Source organism: Miniopterus natalensis, chromosome 1 (assembly GCF_054644295.1).
Source record: "Miniopterus natalensis isolate mMinNat1 chromosome 1, mMinNat1.hap1, whole genome shotgun sequence".
Taxonomy (NCBI): domain Eukaryota; kingdom Metazoa; phylum Chordata; class Mammalia; order Chiroptera; family Miniopteridae; genus Miniopterus; species Miniopterus natalensis.
Genome location: NC_142081.1, coordinates 46,797,351 through 46,823,517, shown reverse-complemented (window position 1 = coordinate 46,823,517; position 26,167 = coordinate 46,797,351). Strand labels below are relative to the sequence as shown.

General features: G+C 44.0%; 1 protein-coding gene and 1 pseudogene across 2 annotated transcripts in view; one reads left to right on the top strand and one right to left on the bottom strand.

Annotated features, from left to right (window-relative positions):
- AQP9 (aquaporin 9) overlaps window positions 1-24,216 on the top strand; it is a 98,566-nt gene extending 74,350 nt beyond the window's left edge. The window contains exons 1-6 of one of the 2 annotated variants that reach the window (XM_087821242.1): window positions 8,188-8,310; window positions 13,608-13,745; window positions 14,542-14,660; window positions 17,580-17,797; window positions 22,112-22,210; window positions 22,351-22,434. In XM_087821242.1, coding sequence (XP_087677368.1) covers window positions 8,268-8,310; window positions 13,608-13,745; window positions 14,542-14,660; window positions 17,580-17,797; window positions 22,112-22,172 — 579 coding nt within the window. In that variant the 5' untranslated portion in view covers window positions 8,188-8,267 and the 3' untranslated portion in view covers window positions 22,173-22,210; window positions 22,351-22,434. Of the gene's footprint in view, window positions 1-8,183; window positions 8,311-13,607; window positions 13,746-14,541; window positions 14,661-17,579; window positions 17,798-22,111; window positions 22,211-22,350 lie in introns of those variants that run through there. The other variant, XM_016208544.2, reaches the window with a different exon arrangement.
- Window positions 1,935-8,149, bottom strand: LOC107533706 (ADP-ribosylation factor 4 pseudogene; annotated as a pseudogene).
- Window positions 24,217-26,167: the final 1,951 nt, after the last annotated feature.

Here is a 26,167-nt window from a genome sequence, read left to right as displayed (position 1 = left end):
TTTTTATTTCAAGCAATATCAGAAGAGAAATCTTCATCTTATGTAATCTCAGTCAAGTTTCTCATTAGGTCAGTCTGTTATACGCTCATGTGCATGTATTATAGAGCTCAGATTCAATAGTATTATGTCTGGAGTTTCAGTGATTTGAAGTATTAATCAAAAGATTCAAGAACATGGGGAGAACGTAAATGTCAAAATAACCATCATCTCCTCGGTAAAGCTGAATTTCAAAACTGTATCTCCATGCACACTTTCCTTAGGCATAAAAGCTTAAGCCATTCATTAATAACAAGCTTATAACATGAAATGACGCACCACACTTCGTCTATACTTTTCTTGTGATTCTTACCAGTTCTCAGCTATCTTACTTCTTCTATTGGTCTATAAGTTCTTAGAGGACCTTTTTCGGGTTTTTTTGCATCCTCACTAGTACCAGTCACCACGCATGGCACCTAGAATTTTCAAATGTGCATACACATGGAGGAGAGAAAGGAAGAAACGGCCGAGTGAGTGCCGACTCCCAACTAGAGGTGCTTGTAGATGTGGGTGCAGATCGTACTTTCCCACTGGTCGATTTTTCGAAAGACAGGCTTCTAAAGCACCCATCTGGACAAGCTGCTTATTCGGCTCAGGTTCAGGTGAGGGTAGTTTAGTGTAATTAGTGAAGGCACACAAAACTTTGGACACAGATGTTAAATTTGGGTTCAAAAAGACCTTTTCACTAGTTGTATGTCCTTGGGCAAATTAATTTCTTTGTTGTCAGGTTTCTTTATATGAGACCAGTAGAGTTTTCCTCCCCCTCCGGTTAGCGTGGGGTCCGAGAGTGTTTATAACAGATGTGTGTTTGTGTGTATACATATCTGACACACACACACATAAAACAAATCAGTGACAGAAGTGCCTTTTTTAAAATTTTACATATTTTATCATTTTATAGGAATAATTCCAAATGAGTTGATGAGTTTTCCAAAAACTCTTAGTGAAGATATATTCACTAATGAACAATAAAACATCAGGACAACTAACATGTACTGGGCAAAGAGTCAGGCTGGTACCAAAAGCAACATACAGCGTAAAGAAGATACAATATAAAAAAAGAAAATCTACTGGGTATTGTCTTTATATTGTCTTTATCTCAATATGAATTCCTTGCCACCAGCACAGAACTAATTAGCTATCGAATCCAAACCACACCAAGATAAACCTGGCTGATAAAAGCCAGGAGTCAATAATGGGAGGAAATAATAAGTTCCTCAGTACAAGAGAGCTCAGCAGTGTTTTTGGAGCATTTCCCTGGCTGGTGCAAACAGCATTAGAAAATCTTTTTGGCGAGGGAGAAAAATAAATAAATACATAGAATATTACTTTTTTTTTTTTTTTAATCAGCACACTGTCCCAGTAATGATAAAGGTATCAGTAAAGTAGCAAGGGGATAACTTTAACACATTATTTGTTGTGGGATCATAAAACATTCAAAATGGATTTATTAAAAGTGTCACAATAGCTAAGTCCAGACATGTAGGCTTAAAGGAAGTAAAAATGAAAGAGGACACATTTTTTCCTAAATTAAAGAGAATTTCTTTAAAGCCAAGCATATTGCTGCCGGGATGGTGACTCAGTGGTTGAGCGTCGACCTATGAACCAAGAGGTCACGGTTCCATACCCATCAGGGCACATGCCCGGTTGCGGGCTCGATCCCCAGTAGGGGGCGTGCAGGAGGCAGCCGATCAATGACTCTCATCACTGATGTTTCTCTCTCTCTCCCTCTCCCTTCCTCTCTCTGAAATCAATAAAAACATATTTTTAAAAAACAAACATATTGCTAAAGTACAATATTACATTTGGTAAGCAATAATTGGAGACAAAATAAGTTTAAACACTTTAATACTCTGCCCAAACCAGCCCCAGATACTGTTTAATAACCAAGATGCAAACTAATTTTGTTGTAACAAGCCTAGACCAATTCTATCAAACATGTCCTTGGTAAGATATCCAGTTTCATTGTTTTGAAGCTCATTTGACAGCCATTCAAGTCCCTCATACAGACCCACTCCTTGTGTAGCAACAGCTGCTTGAACATGCCATGTTCTGTTACAAAGAGAGTGGAGACCTAATTTATCTGTCATTTCACTGACGGCCATAGCATTTGGCAAATCCTGTTTTGTTTGCAAAAAGCAGCAATACTGCATCTTGAGACTCATCTGCCTGAAGCATTTTTTGCAGCTCTTTGGCTCCTTCCCGAATTCTTTCACCATCTTGGCTGCCTGCCACAAAAACAAGACCCTGGGGGTTCTGGAAGTAATGCCCCCAGAGAGGCCTTAGTTTATGTTGACCACCAAAATCCCATACTGTGAAACGTTCTTATATACTACTGTTTCCACATTAAGATCAATGGTAGGAATGGTGGTGACAATCTCCCCTAACTTCAGTTTATATGGAATGGTTGTCTTGCCAGCAGCATCCAATCCAACCATCAAAATGCACATCTGCTTGTTGCCGAAGAGGCGGGAGAAGAGGGAGGAGGTGGTGAGGCCCTTGTGATGAGCAGAAGCAGAAAGGGTTTGGAGCTTTCTCTGCTTTCTCCTCTCACCCTCATGGCAAGCTCTAGGACAGGGATTAGCAGGGCATAGACCTGCTCAATGACTCCAGACATGCTTTTTTTAAAATCCTCACCTGAGGATATGTGGAGAGAGAGGAGAGAGAGAGAAACATCAATCAGTTGCCTCCTGTATGTGCTCAGACCAAGGATCAAACCCATAATTTTTTGGTGTACAGGATGACGTTCCAACCAACTGAGCCACCCGGCCAGGGTCAGACATGCTTTTTTAATGCTGACTTCTGTTTCATGAGTGTTTGCATCATTTAATGACAAATTATCTCCTGAAGGATATTTTTCACTTAAAACAAATTCCTTGCCTGTTTCCAAGAAGACCTGCAGCAATGTAGAAGGCAAGCAGTCATACATGACTCAGGATCTTGGGCCAAATCTTGTTGCTGCAAACATGCCCAAACTGTCACTCCTGAATGAAAAGAGAACATGAACTTCCCAGAAAAGTCCCAAAAGAACAATTATCAATAAATGCTAGCCGAGTGAACTTTGGAGCTATTAGGCATTTTAGAACTGCCACCAGGGTTACTTCTCTGGATCTCGTTCAGTAAAAGTTACTGGAGGCACAGGCATGGGTGGGGAATTGCTTGACTTCTTGGGTCTTGGTGTTGAGAATGCTGGTAAGTTCCCCAGATGCTACCCAGTGCCACAAGAAATCTATGTGGCTCATGAATGTGGTTCATCAGTGTGGAAAAGGCCCATCCCACCATTATCTCAGCCCATGCATCCCAGTACTGGGCAGGTTTGGCCAACATTTGGGAGATGAGCGTGCCTTCCGCTTGATGACCACAAAGTTGGGAGACATCATGAAGAAAGGAGAAAGCAAGGAAGGGTTTAACTCTGCCTTCAGGTTTGCTTTCCCTTGGTGAGGACTGGTCATCTAGGGGAAGTGGTCTGTGCGAGGGGAGCTAGACATCAAGCGAATAGAAGTCCATAAGCAGGTTTTGCATAAACTGAAAAAACTGCACTTCATCACCAATGTGTCTTATTAATCTTTGGGGGAAAAAAGGGAAATGGGACTAAAATGAACTTTTCTCTAGGTCATGGGAAGCTTTGGTGAAACAGCACAAGTTGTTAGGTACTTTTTAAAACCAGAGTTACAACCTTTGATGTCACCAGAAAAGCCACTTGTCCAGGACTTATAAGGTGGCTCCGGAATGGCCGTCCTTCCTTCTCAGACTCTGTCTGGTTTCCAGTGACACCGTCAATACTGGGTGGATTGCTACCACTTGGCTGCTGCCTGGCACCTCCAAGTCCTTCAGCATTCCAGGACAGCCCTTCACTTTCAGTATGCAGATAGGGAGCTGGTTTCCCATCCCACACCCTGTGGAAGCCCAGTGCTCCCCTGCGAATAGTTGCATGAATGCTTGGAAGCATCAGTGGCTTCTGATAATGTCTTGCTTCACCCAATGTGTCATGGTTAAGTGCACAAGCCTCTGACTAAGGCAGATGGGATCCAATTCTGGTTTTGTTTCCTTTATTTTTATTATGTAACATCGTGCAAATTGCTTGGCCTTTCTCAGCCTCAGTTTCCTCACCCACAATATAAAGGTAATAACTTTCCTCCCAGGGCGGTTGTAAGTTAATAATGAGTTGAAGATGAAGTAATACAGGTCAGGCATGTAGCACTGGGCCCCGCGCCGAGAACATGCCAGGTTGATGGTAGCTGGAGCCTGTATTATTTTATCCGCACACACTACCCTAAGCAGAGGAGCACAGATAGCCAACGTTTCATACGTACAGCCTTTATTAAAGGCCAGGCGGTGTTTCCCAAGGAACTCCTTTTAACTTCAAACATTTTCAAGAACTCTGTAGGATAGAAACATTTTTTAATCCTGAAAACACTGAACCTCCATAGGTAGACACAGGACATGGTATTTTTTCCTTTTTTGGGAAGTGTTTGAGGTGCACAAAGAATTGCATACCCCTTGCAATAATTGTAAGCATCCCTGGTGATCCCTGACCCCAGGCTGCTGGCATTTGCAAACATTTCTTGAAAGAATTCCTAACTTTCATTAACTACCACTTACTTTCCTGAAAGGGCTCTCGGTTTTTACATACTCACTGAAAAAATACTTACTGAGTCTGTCATGTGCTGTGTACTGTGCTAGGAACACCCTAGGCTGCCCCTTAAAGGATGAAATGGATGGGCAAGCGGCCTGAGAAAGGTCAGTGAGAGAAACCTGTGGGCTTAGTCTCTCTTCCCATCTTGCTTCCCAGCACCTTGGTTCATGATAATGACCGCATGACGTCAGGATTTATGTTGTGTCCAGTAATTAGCCTGTCATAGAGGTCGTGGCTCAGCTGGGAACTTCCCAGCAGTTCCAACTGATATTTCTTAGAAGTCACACCTCCCACTTTTCACATTCTACCCTCAAGCTAACTTTTTCTCTTGAAAAGGCATTTGCACAGGGTTTTTTCCCTGCTTGCGTTTAGATATTTTAATACCTTTCATCAAATATTGTTTGGGCAAGGAATATAAAGAAGCCCGAGCTGCCCTGGTGGACACTGCAGCCTTGGTGGGGTGCCACAGGGCAAAGGCGAGTATAATGAAGTGACACTGTAAAAACATGGTAGAAGCAGCAGCAGAGCCCTCGAGGCCTTAAGCTGTCAGAGAAAGTCCCACAAAAATTTAGGATTTTAGCTCAGTATGTAGAATGGAATGGGTTTGGTCGGGGAAGGTGCAAGGTGAAAAGATTCTCCTGGAAGGAACAGTATGAGCAGGTGTGCAGAGGTGGGAATGGGTGTCATGAGCTCAAAGGGCTCAAGGTGACTAGGATGCCAGCCTGGCTCATACAGAAGATTTATGCTGAACAATACCAGGCAGAAGTGGCTGAGGATCATGGGCAAGGCACTGCAGAGCCCCTGGGTGCCAGGCTGAGGGGTTTGCGCGGCACCTTCTCAGCAGTGGGAGGGTGGGGGCATATGAGTCATGCCTCATCGGGCGCTGGGTAGGGAGACACTAGAAGTGGGGACACTGTTCAGAGGCTGCAGAAGAAGGCTCAGAAGATTTGGGAATGGTTGGCTATGGGTGGCCAAGGGAGAGGAGAGGAAGGAACACTAGACAATACCAGAATGGTTGGCCTAGGTGATTGGGAATGACTGCGGGAACCTTGCCCACCCATCAGTCTTTTGTAAGAATCCTACATTTCAAATGGCTTTCTTCCTTTCCCAGTAAAATTTTTCTCCCCCTCTCCCCCTATTATGCATGGAAGCTAGGGATTAATTTTTTTTTTTTTTAAGAAAAAAGGGAACATGTTCTTGTTGCAACTTTCTTTGGCATCAATGTAAGGTCTGGAGGCAAGTTTGAGATGAAAGGCAAAGGCAGCCTTGGGCTTGAGACGGTAGCCTAAGTGCTTCCCTCGAGATATCAGGTCCTCCTACTTCTCTCCATTGTCCAGCTATTAGAACTAACACAAGTCGATAGATCTTAGACCTGGGGACCGGAGGGGATTTTAAAAGATCATCTAGATAATTTCTGTGCCCTCAAGGAGGAGTAAACCAAAAGCATTCCAAATGGATTAAATATCCTTTGTTTGTAAATTACATTACTCTGAAGGAGCTCACCAGCGAGCCCTGGGAAAGCTATTTAGAATTGATTGATTACTATCAGGGAATTGTTTATGTGCAAGCTCTCGTATTTCAATCTTGAACTTCCCTTCTCACTCTCCCGTGAAGAGACACAATAGCTGGTTATCATCTCACCGTAATGCTCTCAGGTTTCATCAGTATTGTGACAAATGGCAAGAGGTCATCCTTTTTATGGCTGAATATTCCATTCTGTGTGTGTGTATCACAGTTTCTTACCAAACATTTCCTTAATGGACCACGATTAAATGGTTTTAATTGGTTATTCAATGAATATATGGACACCTTTTTTAAATATTAGAAAATACATGGTGCTATGGTCTAGTGTTTGTGTTTCCTCTTCCCGGCCCAACTTCATTTGTTGAAAACCTAATGCCCAACGTAGTGGTGTCAAGAGGTGAGGCCTTTGGGAGATAATTAGATCATGAAGGCAGAGCCTGCATGGATGGGATTAGTGCCCTTATAAAAAGACACCCGGGAGAGCTGCCTGGCCCTTCCACCAAGGGAACGCAGTGAGAATCCCGCGACCAGGAAGGGGACCTCCCCTCATCATACTGGCCCCCGATCTTAGACTCTCAGCCTCCAAAACTATGCGAAATGAATTTCTGTTGTTTATAAGCTACTGAGGCTGTAATATCTTGTTAGAGCAGCACAAATGGACTAAGACACATGGTAAAAAAAACACACAAAAAAAACCCATACAATGAAAATGAAACGTTTTCTTCCAACCCCTGTCTCAGCCATCTACTTCCCTCCCGCAGAGTCCAATCCCATTTCCCCATGCTTGTGTATTGATGGAGATAGCCCATGCATGTAAAAATAAATATATACAATGCATTCTTAATACAACTGGCAGTGTGCTTTAACACTGCTCTGCATCTTGTTTTGAAATTTAATAATACGCCTTGGTACACACAGGTCCACATTGGCGCACGTAGGTCACCCTCATTGTTTCATTACACTGTACAGAATAACGTAGAGTATTCTGCTGAGTGGATGTACCGTAATGTATTTATCCCAAACCTTTCTGAACACTTACTCCATTCTCCCAAATATCCCCTACCAGCTAAAGACTGTTGAAGACTCTCATACTCCAGCTCCACTGTACAGCTGCTTCCCAAGTGTTTCCAGCAGCGTGCTCGTGCCACAGGGCACATGGGAAGCAGTAAGTGTGGCAGCCTCTTCTCTGGGAAACTATGGCCCCATCAGGGAGAGAAGGCCTGCGGATGAGGCACTCTTGATTGCCAATTCCATCACCCCACACTTTTCCCTTGTCTTCAAGCACACCAGACTCTTCCTAATGGCTTTGTACATGGTATAAACAGCCTTTCCACCTGTTGGATGTGCATATGATTGTGAGACTGACCTGGCTTATGCTGGGAGCCTCTAAAGTAGGGATCGAATACATAAGTGCCTATGGGGGCCAGGAAGGAGACCTAAGTTAGTGAAAGGAAGTGAGCCAGTTGGGAGAGCACAAGCTCTGTTTAAAGGGAGCCGCCAACTGCTGCTTTGCTCCAGGAAATTCTTTCCCTGTGGGTTGCTAGATCTGATTGATTGAAAGGAATCCATGTATAAAACATATATGGGATCTTTTTATTTTATTTTTTACAACCTCATGTGAATCTACAATTATCTATAAATAGAAAGTTTAAAATAAAAGCCAGAAACCTGGATCACTGTGTGAAATGACCTACTTGATAAAAGTAGGCAAAATTTTAACACTGCTCAGGTGCAACAAAACTCACCTGTCAGCCGGATGCAGCCCAGGGACCATCATTCTGCTATCTGTGTGTGTTATGTGCTATATGCTGTTGAGTCAGCTCTGACTCCTGATGATCTGTGCATGGCTAGAGCATTATAATTTAATTTGTATGAAGCCTGTGGCAGCCCAATCCATGAATTTGCTAAAAAAGTACTTCTTTTTACTTTATCAAAGTCTTTGACGGTGGCCATCTCCGCTTACTTGTTGAGGTTCCTCTCATTTCAGGTCCTCGGATGTGGCTCTGTTGCCCAAGCTATCCTCAGTCGAGGACATTTTGGAGGAATCGTCACTGTCAATGTTGGATTTGCAATGGCAGTCGTAATGGCCATTTATGTGACTGGAGGTGTCTCTGGTAAGTAATAGAAATAATAATAGCTGCTACGATCTCAACCATTTCAGTGTGCTAGCTTAGTGCTGGGTGCTTTCTATACCCTCATGTATTGAGATCTCAACAGTGCTGCAAAAATATGTATTTGGTTCTGTTTTTAGAGATGAAAAAATTAAAATGTCCAGCAAATGGTAAGTGATGTGTGCAAGGGCAACATTTAGCAAGAGACAGAATCAGAACTAACTGATTCCTATATCTGGCCACTGAGTCATATTCTTCATCTGTGAATATGGTCTTTGACTTGCCTGACCCCACACTCAGAAACTACTTCCCAGGTACCTTGTGAGTAGCCCAGGGAAGACTGTCACCCCACAGAAGCACAGTCCTTGGACCTTTATCCGCAGCATGCAGAGAGCTTGGGCCACTGGCCGGCGTTTTCATGGACATGCAGGCCTGATCCAGAGGTCTTGGTCTAATTCTGCCCCTAGTGGTGGGCTGGTTAGTAGCCATTCTCAAGGTTCTGAGAAGCAAGATGAAATAACATTTAATGCAGCCTGGGAACTTAGGAAGGGACTGTGAAAATGATCTGGTTCCCAAAGGCTCTTGGAATCTTTCAGCAGCCTGGTCTGGGCTCTCAGAACAAGACTGTTAGTGATAAAGGGGGAAAGGGAATTGTGCATGCTGGGCACTGTGCTGGCTGCCGTACATAGCTTGCCTCCTCTCTCCTCTCCAGCAGGCAGGTATTAGTGTCTCCCTTATGCAGAGAAAACTGGAGCTCCGAGGGATTAAGTAAATAGCCAGAAGTCCCGCCGTTGGTAAAGAGACAGACCAGAGATTAGACCCAGGTCTCCATGACAGCAAAGATCATGTCCCCATTATTTCACAACGTTTCCAACAGCCTGTTATGGGAAGGGCATTACAGGCAGGGCCTGCAGCCCAGCCAGCTGGCCTGGTGACAAGCGCTATCATTGCAGTTCTAAAGAATGATGGCAGACTCCCTGGGAGCCTCCATGGGCTGGCACCTGGAACAGTCATTTTCTGGCCGGCACCCTTCCCATAGCACAGTCAGACTCAGATCCCGGGGCGGTCCAGGTTACAGATTCCTATATATGGAATTTGTTTGTCATGAGCAGTGTTTCTGTTCAAACTCCTGCTGAGTCTCTGCTGTGATCCCAGCACTGTGCTACCTACCAAAAGATGCACTCCTGAATTAAAACCAGCATGCAGGCCTTGACTGGTATGGCTCAGTGGTTGGAGCATTGTCCCATATACTGAAAAGTTGCATGTTCAATCCCTAGAGGACAACCAATCATCGATGTTTCTCTCCCTCTCTCTCTCTCTCTCTCTCTCTCTCTCTCTCTTCCTCTCCCTCTCTCTTCCCCTCTCTTTAGAATCAATAAGCATATCCTCCAGTGAGGATTTAAAATACAAAAACAAAAAGCCAGCATTCAGGATGCTCCACTGCCATCCCTACATGCTCCCACTCCATTCATAGCGTGGTCTCCATAAACCATGCAATATAAATGTGGGCATATTCCCACCTAGTTTTTGTTTGTTTTTTGGTGGACATGTGGTTTTGGAATATTTTGCTTGCATGATACCCTGAATTGAACATAGTCAAATATTTAGTTATTACTTTGTCCCACACCCTACCAATGTAACTAACACTCTTTACTGCCATGACTACTCGCATTCATTGATATGTTTGGGAATCTGGGCAGTCGCCATAGGAGGAAAAGGCAGGGAGGAGGGAGTAAAGGTTGGTATGCAGTCTTGCCATCTGGCGCCTGGACTGGGGTTCAGCCACTGTGCTCAGAGGGGTGAAGGCCAGAACTGATGGGACCGGTTTTAATGGAGTTGTTTCTGGGTGAGGGTCGGGAGCTGGCCAAATTGTTTATGAGGGACTGTGAGATCCCAAAATACAAGTAGAGCAGTCAGTTTCTGAGCCTGGCTGATAAAAGGTAGGAAAGGGAGCTTGTCTCTCCCTTTCTGTTTGGAACTTAATGCTGTTTCGACTCCCTGAAAACTGGTGGCTTTGGGAACATGCACAGAGAGCACACTGGCCCACCAATGACATCCATGCAGACTCAGTATTGGCTTCAGCAGCCGCAGGAATAGGAGAGAAAGATCGTGTGCAGGAGGAGACTTTCTCACGGCGACTGCAGCTAACTTAATGGTGTGTGGGCACCCGTGAGGTCCTTTTGAGGATTCCAAAGATAACCAATGGATAGTGGGCATAACTATAAATGAGATCCCATTTTGTGGTTGCAGATTGGTAAGATGAGCTAAAATCTGGTTTTGAAATATAAAACATTACCTTACTGCAAAGAAGTTACCGCACCCTGCTTCCCTTGTGAACATGCCAGTGGTCTGGGAACCCAGCGCAGGCAATCAGGGCTCACAACGCCTCACGCAGCCTCTCCCACCCAATGTCACACCGCCGACCCGTGCCCAGGCTACGGTGGTTGGTTTGATGGAGCATTTTATAAGTAATATAAATTCATGGAAATATCAAAATGGCTTTGCTTAATGGCAAACAAAATATAGAAGTTATCTCTGTCCTAGAATTGTCTGTGGGTGGTGGGGAGGAGGGCACTTGTCTAGAACAGAGCCTTGAAAGGGCTCCGCCTGCTCCCATAAGACTTTATCTCAGGCCTCGTGGGCTCCTGCTGCTCATGGGGCTCTTACTGTGAATAATCTGATCGTCGCAACAGCCTTGGCAGGGCCAGGCTGCATGCGGCACTCTCTGACTCTGGCTCTCCTGTTCTTTCCAGGACACTGCTCTGCCCTGTCCTTTGGCTAAGCCAGAGTGACCACTCCTCTCCACAGGGAGAAACTGTCCCCATTGCTTTGCAAAGCACCCTCTCAGACCCGCAATCTTCCCACTCTGTAGATCCTTGTAGTCTGAGCTCTCTGGATAAAGGCCTCTGACTATTTCTTCAGCTTTTATATCCTTCCCTTTCTCTTTCTTTCTTCTTTTTAATTTACCTTTATCGTTGAAAGTATTTCAAATGTCCCCTTTATTTCCCCATCGACCCCCTTCTACCCCACACTTGCCCCTATATCTTTTTTTTCAAACCTCACCCAAGGATATGTTTTTATTGATTTTTTTTTTTTCCCCGAAAGAGAGGAAGGGAGAGAGAGAAACATGAATGTGAAAGAGAAACTGATTGGTTGCCTCCCATACTCGTCCCCCTCCCCCAACCGGGGATCAAACCCGAAACCTGGGTAAGTGCCCTGACCGGGAATCGAACCCCCAACCCCTTGATGTACAGGCAACATTCCAACTAACTGAGCCATCTGGCCAGGGCTCACCTTTCATATGTTGAACACCTATTAATTGCCTTGCAGCACGTGAAGTCCAAAGTGAATAAATAGTTCCTGCCTCAGGTGCTTATGAGGGACTAAAAAGCAAAAGCCTCATACGGGAAGTTTTATTTTGGACCCATCTGAGGGGAGGCACTTTGGTTTGGAGGTGATTTCTTGTGCACCTGGTCCTTTCACAGTGGGTCCCTCTGGGCTGGCTGTGTGCCGGCTACTCTCCAACCTGCCCCTGGGGGAGGGGAACAGGGCTGGCTTCAGGAACTTTCCACCGCCCTGTGTGCTCCCGGCTCCTACCCCTGTTTCCAGCTTTCCTGGTGTACTGTATTCCTGCTGGTCTCAAGAATTGTAACTCTTGGATTTAAAACAAGACAGGCGACATGTTTGTAGGCTTGTGGAAATCACCTGGGCTTTGGTATTATTGGCATTTTCTTGCTCGTATTAGCCCCTGCGTGGCAGGGGCAGGTGTAGAAAGGACCCCTGTGGTTTAGGCGGCAGCCAGAACCCTTCTCTGCTGCAAACCCACCTTGGCTTAGAGACTCAGGAAAAGCATGGCTTTCTTCACAGGGAGGGCTCCCAAAAACAAGCTCACCTACAGGTGCTGTGGAGGGTCAGATGTCGAGATATCATCCTAATCATCATCATCATCATCGTCGTCATCATCACCACTCTTGTTTACAACTATTTCTACAACCTGAATGTCCACATTTTCATGTGGTCCCATTGACAGTAACTTTAATTCCCCTTCACACAAAATGTCATCTGTACTCTTCAAATGGACAATTTTTGTCTATAGGAAGTGAGCCCATACACTCACGTTCATTTTATTTTTCCCTGCCCACTAAGGCAGAGAAGCCTTCGCAAACTTGGTGAAGGTCTGAAAGTGATAGAACACAGAACATGGGCTCTAGCATTCAGATAAACCTGGACTTGAATTCTAGTTCTACCACTTGTTAACCATGTGGCCTTAAGAAAGTTACTTTAGTTCTGTGCCTCAGTTTCCTCACCAGTTAACTGGAGCATACCCATCTCACCGGGTTCTTTCGAAGACCAAGTGCATGTAATACCCCTGTGACAGCATCTGGCGAGTGTTCAGTGAACGTTGCTGTTACCAGCGAAGCCGGCTGCGGATATTAGTGACTTACCAGAGCAAGCTCTGTCTGATCTTGTGGTGAGAGGAAGATCAGGGAGGCTGATTTCTCCAGCCATGGTTTAGGTGGGGGTAACAGAGCGCTGCTACATCTCTGTGTGAGAGAAAAATATTGTTTATGCAGCAGAACTGCAGAGAATCCACTCAGACACTGTGATCACCTCCGTGTAAACCGAGCTCCTTACCTCAGTGAGGGGCACAGCCCACCAACCAAGGGACATTTCCCCTTAAAGAGATATCTCTTTTCAGGTTTAAAAGAAAATTTATGAGTTTATTTGAGCCAAACTGATGACATGCGGGGAATAAGATCTAAAATGCTCCCTCTTTTCCAGTTCCAAGGTTGTTTTTATATCCTCTGGTCATGGACTGAGTGTATTGAAGTCTAAGCCTATTGACTTTTAAAATATATATATTGAAGTTAACAGTTCACATCAGTCTCTTTGGGGTTAGTGCTTTATAGATAGCGAAAACTCAGTAGATAGATGCCAGATAGATGCCAGGTAGATAGACAGAAAATGAGCCATTTGAGTATAAGTTTCTTTCTATATCAAAAACTAAACATCCTAAAGAATGTCTAATGATGCCATGAGGATTATTAGTCCTCTCTTCCTCCCAACTCAATCTCTCTATCCCCCCCCCCACACACACACATTCAACACACACACACAACATACACACACAACAGACACACACACCATACACACACACACACACACACACACACTCGACTCTGTGTCCTCACATACTGACCTCTACCTACTCTGCCCAAGGTCTCTGAATAAGGTTTTCCTTAGAATAATTCTCCCTGATCTGCCCGCTAACGTCCCTATCCATCTTATCTTCCTTGCAGGGGGCCACATCAACCCAGCTGTGTCTTTTGCAATGTGTCTCTTTGGACGGATGAAATGGTTCAAATTGCCTTTTTATGTGGCAGCCCAGTTCTTGGGAGCCTTTGTAGGGTCCGCAATCCTCTTTGGCATTTACTATGGTGAGTAAGGCCCCTGAGTCCAGAGGTGAGGGGGAGCTGGGCCTAATATGAATGTCAGAATTACTTGGAAGAGATGCAATAAGGCAAGAACAGGAAGCACCCTACTATTGACAGGCAACTCGAAGAGCTCTCAGTTCTAAATAATGGGGCCAACATTATCATTAGGGAAAATTCACAACTTAAAATGGTCACAACTTAAAAGAGGGAGCAGAACTTAAAGAAAACGTGTATTTAGTCTCAACCACTGCTGCAATGTGACATGCACAACATAAGTAACTTAAGTCATTAGACCTTACTGGTCTCGGTTTCCTCCTCTGAAAAAATGAGGGAGCTGGACTGTGGTAGCAGAGAGCTGGGGTCAGCACTGGCTCTGTGGGGACCACTGTCTCCCTTGTTCCCAGGGCAACTTCACTGTACCGTGCCATCCTCAAATTGTGGGCTGATGTTAGAATTATGAATTCTGCCTAGAGTAGACCAGGTTCCACATTGGCCTTCACTCAATCTCAAAAATTCCAACAATTCTCCCAAAAGAAGATTGTTTCTGGGACCCACTGGCTAAGGATCTGGCTCAAGTTGAGAGTGAACCATTGAGGGCAGCCAGGGCTTTCTATCCTTGACCCACCATCCTGTGACTTCTCTGAAACCACTATTCTATAAAGTGAAGAAAGGCAAACAGTATGGATCTGCCAAACTAAACCTGAGTGTTTGACTGCGCTTGGTTAACACAGGCTCTGGCATAGACCACCCTCAGCCCTTCCCAGAGAACACTAACATGCTGGAACTCTGTCTTCCATAGATGGACTTATGTCCTTTGCTGGTGGAAAACTGCTCATCATGGGAGAAAATGCAACAGCACACATTTTTGCAACATACCCAGCTCCATATCTGTCTCTGACGAATGCATTTGCAGACCAAGTAAGTGGCCATTCAACAGAGAGCTAATTTTGATGAAAGGACAGGATTTGATCAGGGGACTGCATCAGAGCACTGTGGGCCTATCAGAAAGGAAAAGCTGTGTTTCCAAAGTCAGAGGCCACTAGGCAGCACCCAAGCTTTCTTTTTTTTAAAAAAAAATATATATATCTTTATTTCAGAGAGAGGAAGGGAAAGGGAGAGAGAGAGATAGAAACATCAATAATAAGAGAGTCATTGATAGGCTGCCTCCTGCACGCCCCCTATTGGGGATCAAGCCCGCAACCCAGGCATGTGCCCTGACTGGGAATCGAACCACTGTCTCCTGGATCCTAGGTGGATGCTCAACCGCTGAGCCACGCCGGCCGGGCAGCACCCAAGCTTTCTTGACAAATTTTTGCATTTGTTGAAGTTGATACCATTAAGAGTTTTCTAGTTCCTCCTTAATATATACACTTGTTCATACCAGTTGAGTTCCAGAAAGTAGTGGAAGACTAAACATTTCAACCTCTGTAGGGGTGAATGGGATTTGCTTAGCTATTGTGCCTCTTTTGTGCACATGATCTAAATGTAGAGACCACAAGAAAAGACATTTCAATATCAATTCAAGGGTTTCTCAAGGATTCTACTTTCCATCCAATTCAAGCCCAGTTTATCATATAATGAAGAAGATGGCATTTAGTCCAGAGCTGTTGAAGGAGCTTTAGAGACTTCTTGTGAATTCTGGCCCTTTCCACTGACTTTCTCGCTCAAACCTTGGCTTGCACTAAAAAGGCCAGTCTCTCTGTTCCCTGTGATCTGGACCCACAGCCACCTTCCTGTATCCTTGATCTGTTCTGAGAATGTGGCAAAGTGAAGCCTCCAGCCCCTGTAACTTTCCCACAGAGACAGCCTCCCTCCACCGAGTCCTCCAGCTATGCTCTCCTCCTTCCCCTCTGGAGAGTACGCTGGCCCCAGGACATCTCTGGGTCACCATATCTCAAGATTACTAAATTGTTTCACTCTAAATATCGTTCAAGCATATTCCGTAATTTAACTAACAGACAATCATTCCTTTGCCTAATAAACATTGCTGGCACCTGCTGAGCCAGGCACAGTTCCATGCTGTTCCTTGTTCAGGGAATACAAAGCCTGGTTCTCTGACAAGTAGCAAATCCCTCTCTTGTAGGTGAGAACACGGGGATAGAAGTAAAGTCAGAAAGCAACAGGAGCCCAGAGGCAAAAGCTTCTACTCTGCCTAGGGGAGAGAGACAGGGTTTCCAGAGAAGAGAGCTCTCGGGAGAACATGTCTCTTTGAACACAGATTCTTATAATATTAATTCAGAAAGCAGATGAAATGATGAAGAGCTTAAACTCTAAAATCAGTTGTCTGGGTCTTCTCCTGATTCTTCTGCTTATGAGCGATGGGCCCCAGGGCAAGTTTCTTAACCTCATTCTACCCAAGTTTTCTCACCTGCAAACAGAATAATAGCAGGATTTATCTCAGAGGTCATTCTGAAGCTCTAATGAGATAAAGCATAGAAAATACCTGGGACACAATAAGTGTTCCACAAATAGTCGCTGTCGTTTAGCTGTTAAAGTAAAATAGTAGTTTGGAAAGTTTAGAAAACAAAGAGTAGAGAAGACACAAGCTAAAAGCCCTCACTTCAGAAAACCTGTTGTCACTTTTTGTATATTCTCTTAGAAGTTTTCTTTTATGCATGTTTTTAATGTAAACTATAATGCACATACAACTCTTTTACTTAATATCAGAAGCATTTTTAAATGATACCCCTTAGCTTTTATATTTGTTGTTCTTAATGGCTGTATAATAGATTATAAAATGGGCACTGCTAATATAGCCCTTTCCCTACTGATGTGTACTTAGGTGGCCTCCAGTTTTTCAGTACTATAAATACAGTTAACCCTTGAACAACGTGGGGGTTAGGGCCACCAACCCCATGCAGTTGAAAATCCTTGGATAAATTTTAACCCCCCAGAAATTAACTACTAATATCCTACTGTTGCCTGGAAGCCTTACCAATAACATAAATAGTTGATTAACACATATTTTCTGTTATATGTATTTTATGTTCTTAAACCAGAGAAAATCTTATTGAGGAAATCACACACAAAAAGAAAGTACATTTACAGTGTTTACTGAAAAAAATCCACATATAAATAGACCCATGCAGTTGAAAACCCATGTTACTCAAGGGTCAACTCTAATGGTAAAGTGAGCATATCTGTTTTATGATTTTTCCATATTTTAGATTATTTTCATGGTATGGTTCTCAAATATCCAGTGGGGTCAAACTGAATAAATAATTTTGTAGGTTTTTTAAAAATTCATATTGCTTTATTGCTGCTGAGTTTCTTTTCAGAAGTCTGGTACATGTTTAGTTCTCTTGGAAACGCCTGTGAGAATTGCTATCATTTCCCTAACATTTGGTATCATTTGCATTTCTTTTCATTACAAATCAGTTTTTCCCACTTACTTGTTTCTTAATTCTACTTTTCTTTAATGAGTTTTTCTGTTCATTTCCTTTGCCCATGTCCCTATTGATATCTCACATTATTTGTCTTGCCAATTTGAATGAGCCTGTTTGTTCATTTTTCCGGCCTGCAGTTTGTCGTTCTGTTTAACCGAGTAGTAGTTCAGCAGCAGACTGTAGTAAAGACGACAGTCTCTGGAGCCTAACTCTCTGGGTCCACACCTCACCACTACTAAGTGCATAACCTTGGCCAGGTAACTAGCCTGTAAAGGAGAATATCAGCACCACATTGGAGATCGCTGTGGTAAGAAGAGTGCCTGGCACGGTGCACTCACCCAGTGTATGGTGGTTACCACTAGGCTTGTATTTAACAAGAAGGGATGAGTTTTGAGGTAGGCCAACTGGCAGATTATAAGCTGACCCCCTTGCGCGTTTCCTCCTTTCTCAGGTAGTGGCCACCATGTTCCTCCTCATGATTGTCTTTGCCATCTTTGACTCCAGAAACTTGGGAGTCCCCAAAGGCCTAGAGCCCATTGTCATCGGCCTCCTGATTATTGTCATTTCTTCCTCTTTGGGACTGAACAGTGGCTGTGCCATGAATCCAGCTCGAGACCTGAGTCCCAGACTGTTTACTGCTTTGGCAGGATGGGGGTTTGAGGTCTTCACGTAAGTAGCAATGGTGAGGGGAGAGGGGAGAGAAAGGTTCGTGCTGTGCTTTATCAGGGAGGGCTGTGCTTGGAACTGGGATCCAGGAGAGTGCAGACGGGAAGGTGGAGGTCAAGTGCATACTCTGGTCATAAGTATGGAATGTCTGACTGGTGATTGTGACATGGTGGGGCTGTGTGTGTGTGTGTGTGTGTGTGTGTGTGTGTGTGTGTGTGTGTGTGTGTGTGAAAAGGAGGCAGGCAGGCAGGCAGGCACAGAGACAGTGAGGGGGGGGCGGGATTCCAAAGAGGTAGTCCTGTCCTATATATAATTGGTGCATGGTTTTATGTGAATATTTTGATTGTATAACTTGTTTACAGATTCACTTTGTGACAAAGTTGGGCTAGAATTTACATCTTTTGATACTACTACAGAGCTCTTTCTAGTGAACCATGCCAGCTACGCTTCATTCGTTCATTCATTCAACAGATCTTCACTGAACACTATGCTGTGGTCATTGAGCTAGGCAAGGACATGTCAAAATTAGCCAAGTCACTAACCTTGAGCAATGTGATAAGTGCTCTGCACAACCTGTACAACAAAGTTTTGAGGAATGACTAGCTCTGCTTGGGAAAGTTGAGAAAGGCGCCACTGAAGAAAGAGCTGAGTCAGGACTTCAGGTATGAGTAAAAAAATTCCTGGCAGAACAGAGATAAAGAGAACCTGTGCACAGGAAATGGCAAGATCCTGTGCTTTTAGCCTCTGAATGTGCTGAGGAAATATGCCAACTGTTAGTACCAAGCTCCCAGAACAAACTTTGCCCATTACTTCCTTCCCACTTCCCCCCAACCCCATAAAGTCACAGTGGCCCATCCATCCACTCATCACATCTCCCTACAAGAAAGGAACTTACTTGGGTTCATCAGGAAACAGGCCTCTAACATGAAGACAGAGAAGTAGGAAAAACGTGTGGGAACAAGGTTTCGTTTAATGTTTGCTGTGAGAACAAAGGGCTTGAGTGTCCCTAAGTGCTGACCTGCGCATATAGTCATACCCCTGTGATGACTTTAAGTGAGAGTTAGTCTTGTTTCACAAGTAGGAGAAACAAGCTATTAAAATAACTGACAGCATTCCTATCACCACCACAGACAGCACTGAGAGCTACTAGAGCGTAAGCACCACAAGGACAGGAACCTCAACAGCTTCTTCACCACTGTGTCCACAGTGACTAAAACACAGCCTGGCACATAGAAAGTCTCAATGAAAGTTACTGAACAAAGGAGTGGAAGAATGCTGTGTGCCATACATGTCCTAGGAGATGAGGTTACAAGGAGAATCTAATGAATTTCTAGAGCAGTGATTCTCAACCAGAGACATTTTGTCCCCAAGGACATTTGGCAATGTCTGGTTGTCATAACTGGGGAGGGGAGGGGCAGAAGTTGTTATTGGCATCTAGTAGGCAGAGGCTAGGATACCAGGATACTGCTATGCAGCCTATAATACCCAGGACAGATCTCCACAACAAAGAATTATTCCGCCCAAAATGCCGAGAGTGCCACAGTTAAGGAGCTCTGTTCCAGAATGATCACCACTAGAATGTGAGAAGGTTGAACACAATGTCCCCAACTGAAAAGAACTCTGTGTTCCTCCAAAAGAGAAATCAAAACACAAGTCCTAAAGATCTCCGTATTCCCAGAGCCCAGAACTAGCCCAGGAGTTTCCTCTAATCCCATGTTCCTGAGCTTCACTCTAGGAGACCACTGCCCCCCCCCTCTGTTAGCTTCACACAGACCCCTAAAACACAGATGCCCAAGGTGACCTGGCCTCCCTTTGAGCCCTACTTGGTGATTCACTCAAAGCTCTACAAGTATGCTGGTTCTAAAACAAGTAGAGATCTTGCCTGTTCTCTCTTTGCTTTGCTAAGTACATGGTAGGAGACCATGCCTGTGGGAGAACGCTGAGTCACCAAATGCCAGGCTCTGAGCTCCATGTCCCTTTTTAGCATCAGGGTCTTTCCCCTCATGCAGTCATTTATCAGTCACTTACCCGTCCATTAAGCCACCCAACCTCTTATTCAAGGCCCTGTGCTGAAGATGGTAAGACCCAGTTGCTGCCCTTCACGGCGTTATGTTCCCTTTCGGAGAGGCTTTGGCACAGGCTCTTACACAAGGTGGAGACTGCCAGGTGCCACAGAAGAGATCTGACTAAGTACCTGAGGAGTTGAGAGAAGGATTGCAGCTCCAAATTTAGGAATTACGGGGGTGAAATGAGGGGCACTTTGTAGTATCTGGAATGTTTAAATGGGATATTTTCAAGCATAATTCAGTTGGAAAGGATCTTGTACACACAGAATGTTAAAATGACTAGTGATCCAGCCTGGCTGGAAGGCTGCATGAGGAAGGTTGGAAAGGGCAATTACTGACCGACCATAGAGGTTCTAGACTCCCAGAATAAAAAATTGGGGGGTTTTGCTACTCCCTATTCTGTAGGTGATGGGGAGCAGCAAATGATTTAGGGCAGAAGTTTGACATGTTTGGAATTTTAATTTAGCAAAATTAATCTGGCATCATAAACTAAAATGGATTTAAAAGAAGAGAGTAGAGGGAGCAGAAACCAGTTAGGAAAAAGCTTCCCACCCTTTCAAGGTTCTGTATCCAAGGTAAGCACCTCAGTGGACATCCTAGCTTGAACCCACACCCTCAGAGAAAGCCAAGAACGCCTTCTCCTCAGATCCTCACGTGCCCCTGTACGGCAAGCCGGGGGGCTGACCAAGAAGTGGGGCACCAGGCCAGACGAGAGCAAGAATCAACAGACCCTGGCTGACTCTTGCTTCTCCTGCTAGTATCAGGATGCTTCCTATCCAGGTTCTCTCCATGAATTCACATTAAGATGTTTATGAAGGATCTCAGGGGTAGTGTTACTTTTTTAAAAGTTTACCCAAAGGAATGTATCCCTGATGATGGTACCTTAAGCAATTACCACAGACATTTTCCTGGCATCCCCAACATTAGAGGGTGCAAATGACCCTGTACATGTAAGACTTGGCCAGGCAGGGAAGCACATCCAAGCCCGTCCACTTATGACTTGTGACCCTGGCACAAGGCCATCAGCTCTGATAGAAGGATGGGGGTCCATCCAGGGAAAGGAGGACGTGTGTCCTGGCAGATATCTTGGACCCCAATCTGTTAAATTACAGTGAGAGATTCGCTATAAAATAATGGTGGAGGAAAGGAAAAGAAGGACCTCCTACTTCTTTAAAGCCCCTGTGCCTCTCACAGAAACTTCCCTGTGGATTTGGGGACTAGGAAAGGGCGCTGCGGGAAGGGAGGCGCCGCGTCCTCTCTCCCACGCGGTAAGAGCGACACCTTGTGGCTGCTGGGCTCAGGCTCAGGGCTGGTCCCGGGAGCCCGCATTGATGATCTAAGGGTTATGATCAAGGGGGGCTTGAGCGATCCAAGTGGAAGGGACCACCGTGTGGATGGAAGCACGAATCTCAGAGAGGAGGAAACTTGCCCAGAAACCTTCTAGACTATCCTGAGATTAGAACTAGGTCCCGTGAATCCTAGGACAGGCCTCTTGTTTGTGCTTATTTCCTTCATTATCTTTTCTCATCAAAATTTGATACAAAGCAAAAGACCCTATGTGTAGTTATTAAGCATAATGATAAAAGGCACAGCCACGAATCCTTCCCTTAGACAGATCACTATGAAATCCTCAGGTGCATCAGTGGGCTCCCCTTGTTTCCCCTGCCTCCTCCACAGCGTCCTGAAATTTTTTTATTCATCATGTCCCTGCTTTTAAAGAGTTTTATCTCAAATGCATATATCCCTAAACAATATATTGTATAGTTTTGCTTGCTTCTGAGTATTTATAATCCTTTCTACTGAGTTCTTTAAATGGATTTCCTATCTCCAAAAACGATGGTGACAATTCACAAAGACAGGCTTTTCCACAGAACTCCACCTTTCATACAACGTACTGACACTGAAGATTTCTGGAGGGGAGAGGGAGTCACGGCACAACAGCCTTATCAGAGAATAACTTCAAGCTGTGACCTCAAAAAATAAGCACTGAATTAAATTATATTTAGTACATAACTCATATTCTACCTCCTATTTTTTAAATTCGTTTTCATTGATGAATATTCCTGATTATTTTGTGGTGGCCTCACACACCAATGATGTCCTGGGATCTCTCCACATCTTCCCACTCATAATCTTCAGGACCCATTATTTCAGGATGAGAGAAGTAAACTCCTGAATATCAACCTGAACTTTTGCTAGATGCCCTCAATGTTGACCATACTACTTACTGTAGGACTATATTTTCTGAAAGGAAAATAGATGGGACACATTCTCTCATAAGTGCTAAGAGGCCAATGGAATGGATCATCTGAAGTCAGGTGTGTTGGAGAGTCCAGGCTGCCAAGCTGTGGTGAGTGCCCTTATACTTAGCTCTTGCCGCATGAAAAGGGAGCCATAAGCATGAGAAAGACTAGCTGGTTAGTGAATAACTAGCAGTAGTGCCAGGAGAAAGGCCAAGTGATGTATCACTAATTCCTTGTTTGATTTCAGAGCTGGAAATAACTTCTGGTGGATTCCTGTCGTGGCCCCTATGATTGGTGCTGCCATTGGAGGCCTCGTCTATGTTCTTATCATTGAAATTCACCACCCAGACTCGGACCCAGACTTCGAGGCAGAATCAACTGATGACAAACCAGAGAAACATGAACTCAGTGTGATAATGTAGCAGGGTGCTCAGTTCTAGGTTTACAGTGCGCTGAGCTGATGTTCTCTTCAGGAAAGATGGCCTGAGGTGTCTATGTTTTCATAAGACTGGGGTGGACCTGCCCAAAGTTCTCTGCTAGCCATTTGGGACACCTGATTGGAAAAGCATCTGAATGAAGTTTTGAAAACACTGACGTCTTCTCTACCAGCTCCCCCCCCCCCCAGTAGCATGGACTGTCCCCTGAAACAGCCTTCTGTCCGTCCTGTTTATTTCATTCTTTCATGTGAATTTTTATTGCTGGGTGAACACTAATAACTTGGGACTTTGACCATGGACTTATTTGGATGGTCTCAACTGCATTATCTGTATGAAACAGCATCACCAAAAGCCTTATTTTCAAACCCATAAAGGTTACTTTCTGAATATCAACCAAAACTCAATTGAAAGAAAAAGCAGTGGTTTCAGTTAACATATCCGTGAATTAGGTAACTAAAGGGTTAATGCTATTGTTTTGCGATGCCAGTATTACTCTAGAAATACTGATATTCTCCAAACCCAGGGATGTAGGAAGCAGTAGGATGCAGCTAGAAAGCATAGGAGAAGGACACCATGGCATTCAGAAACCTCAGGAGATAAGATAAATTTGGGAAACCAAATGGAATTTTTTTAATGGAAACCATTTATCAGATTAATCTCTTGCTCTTTGCATTTTTAGAGGGCACCAATTAATTTCCTGGTCTTTAGTATGTAATAACCTAAAATATAGTCATAACCTCAGTCATGAAAAATACATCACTCTGTATTTTTAGCTCAAATGTCTTTTCCTAATTGCCCACTTGAGGACAGACATTTGACAAGTTAAGTCAATGACTGCACTCATCCATTATTCTACACATGCCCTGGAAGCCAAAATGGAAAGCCACTGGCTCCTGGTCTGGTATAATCTTCAGGATGGAAGATCCCTGGAAATAGCATACCTATTGGGCTTGACAGTGTACAAAGTACTTGCACACATATTATCTAATTTAAGCTTCATTGGGACTTTCTGAGGTAAACACCCTGCTGCCCATTTTTCAGATAAGGAAACACAATCTCAGGGAAGCTAAGTGAGTGTCCTAGGTCAGGTGGGAAGCTGAACATCTTCTCATGTATCCTACACCTTTCAGAAGATTGATAACTGGATGAGAATCTTGTCCAGCCCTTACTGGCCAGCCAGAAGAAGTGGGATTGGCAGCTGCCAGAATATGTACACCTTCTGGGCATAATTCTCCTGGATCCTAAGGTAAAAGATCTTCATTGTCTGCTCTTATTCCTGCTGTTGTAAAGCATTAACATAGGAAAAAGCTTGCAGTTTGATCATATTTTTCATCTGCTGAAAATCATTACTAGGCCTCGTTCCCAAAGCCACCGTTGATATTGCTCAGTCTCGATCTTCCCTCCTTGCCAATCCCAAACATTACATTCAGGAAACTTCCTTCTCCTTAGGCTCTTCCCTTTAAACTTCTATAATTGATGTTTTTTGGTAAAAAGACTCTCTGGGTTACAAACACCAGAGAAATTGCTCTACATCAAGCGATGTACCTTCAGTCAATGTTAAAAAGCCCAGAATTCCCAGAGGGATCCAGTTTTCCAATTGCTCTGTGATAACAGATCAACAAAATGCAAATGTGAAGTATCTCCGGTGGCCTGTGTTCTATAATCTACCGACATATGGATTTTTTTTATCTTGAAATAAAACTGTCATTTTCTGTTTGAGTTTCTAGAAGTATTAAGACTGCTAAGTACACTTAGTACAGAGATGGTCTATCCGTCTACAAATTGAGATCTCCTGAGGAGCTTTGAAAGAATGGTAATGCCCAGTTGGTCATTCATATTGTCTTGGGTGATTCTGACGTGCAGCCAGGGTTGAGCGCATTGACTTGGTAAATGACATGGGCCTACGGTTTCTTTCAGAGCTGAGACTGGTGGGGGCCAGCTGATTCCTGGTAGGGTTCTCAGTCTTGGGATCCTCATGGGTTAGAGAGCGGTGGTTCCCAACAGGGGGCAGTTTTGCTCCCTTCCCACTCCCACACACCACTCTCGCAAGGGGACATTTGGCAATGTCTAGAGACATATTTGGTTGTCGTAACTGGGGAAGGGGTGTTACAGGCTTCTGGTGGGTAGAGGTCAGGGATACTACTAAACATCCTACAATGCATGGGACAGCCCTGCAGTAAAGAATTATGCAGCCCCAAATGTCTATAGTGTGGAGGTCGAGAGACCCTGGATTCGAGAAAAGGTGAGGAGAGGAGTAAGAGAAGACATCGAAAGCCTACTCCCTGATTCAAGTTCTGCCAAAAACAGAGATGACAAACAAGTCAGTCGCAGCCTCTGGGGGTGGGTTATAATTATTAGAGGGACGAGACAACCCAAAGTTTGGGTTTTCAGGTTGGATTGTGGAGTATGATCCGCGCAGGTGTTCGTTATACACTAGTTGGTGATTAATGACTAGGATTACGAAGAGGAAATGTTCACTTATGGAAACCAACCCCAGGAAGTTTTTTTTAAATGGGGAAAAGCCCTCTTGTTCCAGGTGCTCGCATTCAAGTCCTTCCCTCCCCCACCTTCCCCGTGGGTCTGCCTGCACCCGGTTCTTACTCAAGAGAAGGTCTGTAAGGTTGAATGATTTGTTATCAGGAGTTGGTCAGATAGAAACAACTGACTTACCTGTTAAATAGGTCCTTTAGGGGCTAAAATTGCAACAAGTTCCCTTTCTCTTTTTCTTTGTCAGTCCTAACACTTAATAGAAGCATTTATTTTAATGCCAAAAGCAGAATTTATAATTTTTCCAACCAGTTGAGATTTCAAGGCATGTCAAAGTTTGTAGGACTTTTCTAACCAGTAAGAGGCAGAGTTAATATTCAGCTGTTGAACAGGATAAGAGGAGTAAAAGTGTCACATTTAAAATCTGATCCTTAGTATATAAATTATTATTTCCTTTACATTGCTTTCACACACATGCTTGTCTCATTTAAAGGTATATCAGAGCTCAAAAATGTCATCATGGAAAAAAGAATTACCACTTGTAGTTACAGAAATCTGTTGTTCAAATAAAAACATGTAGGAACCCACAAGTAAACCACCAGAGCTGCTGGAAATAGAGAAAGAGTGGGGAAAGGGATGGGAGTTTCATTCTTCCTGTGATACCATTTTACATCAACCCCCAACCCAACACGGCCTCTGAGAAGTCTCTGAAGAGAAACTCTGTGGTGTTGGGGGTTAATCTTCAGAACACAATTTCACAGTTTTAAAGTCATTGATAAAAGACTTGGGACAAGTTGTTGATGAACACTTTTATAAAGGTTTCAAGGGTAGAACCTACCAAAGCTATGTTAGTTCAACCTCAACTAATTTTCCAGACTTCTTAATAAATGAATTAGATAGTTTAAACAGATTTACTCAACCCACCAAACATCACCCACAAAGAGATGTTGTATATCAATTCTCAAATTGGAGCTGTATGTTCTCACACATGTTTATTAATCATGGAGAGAAACAATGGTAGTCCTGGCCAGGCTTACTGTGTTGACTCTCTAAATCTATACAGATAAATGGTAGGTAGATAGGTAGGTAGGTAGGTAGAGAGAGAGAGAGAAACCATGGAACTGTGTGTGGACTTTACCA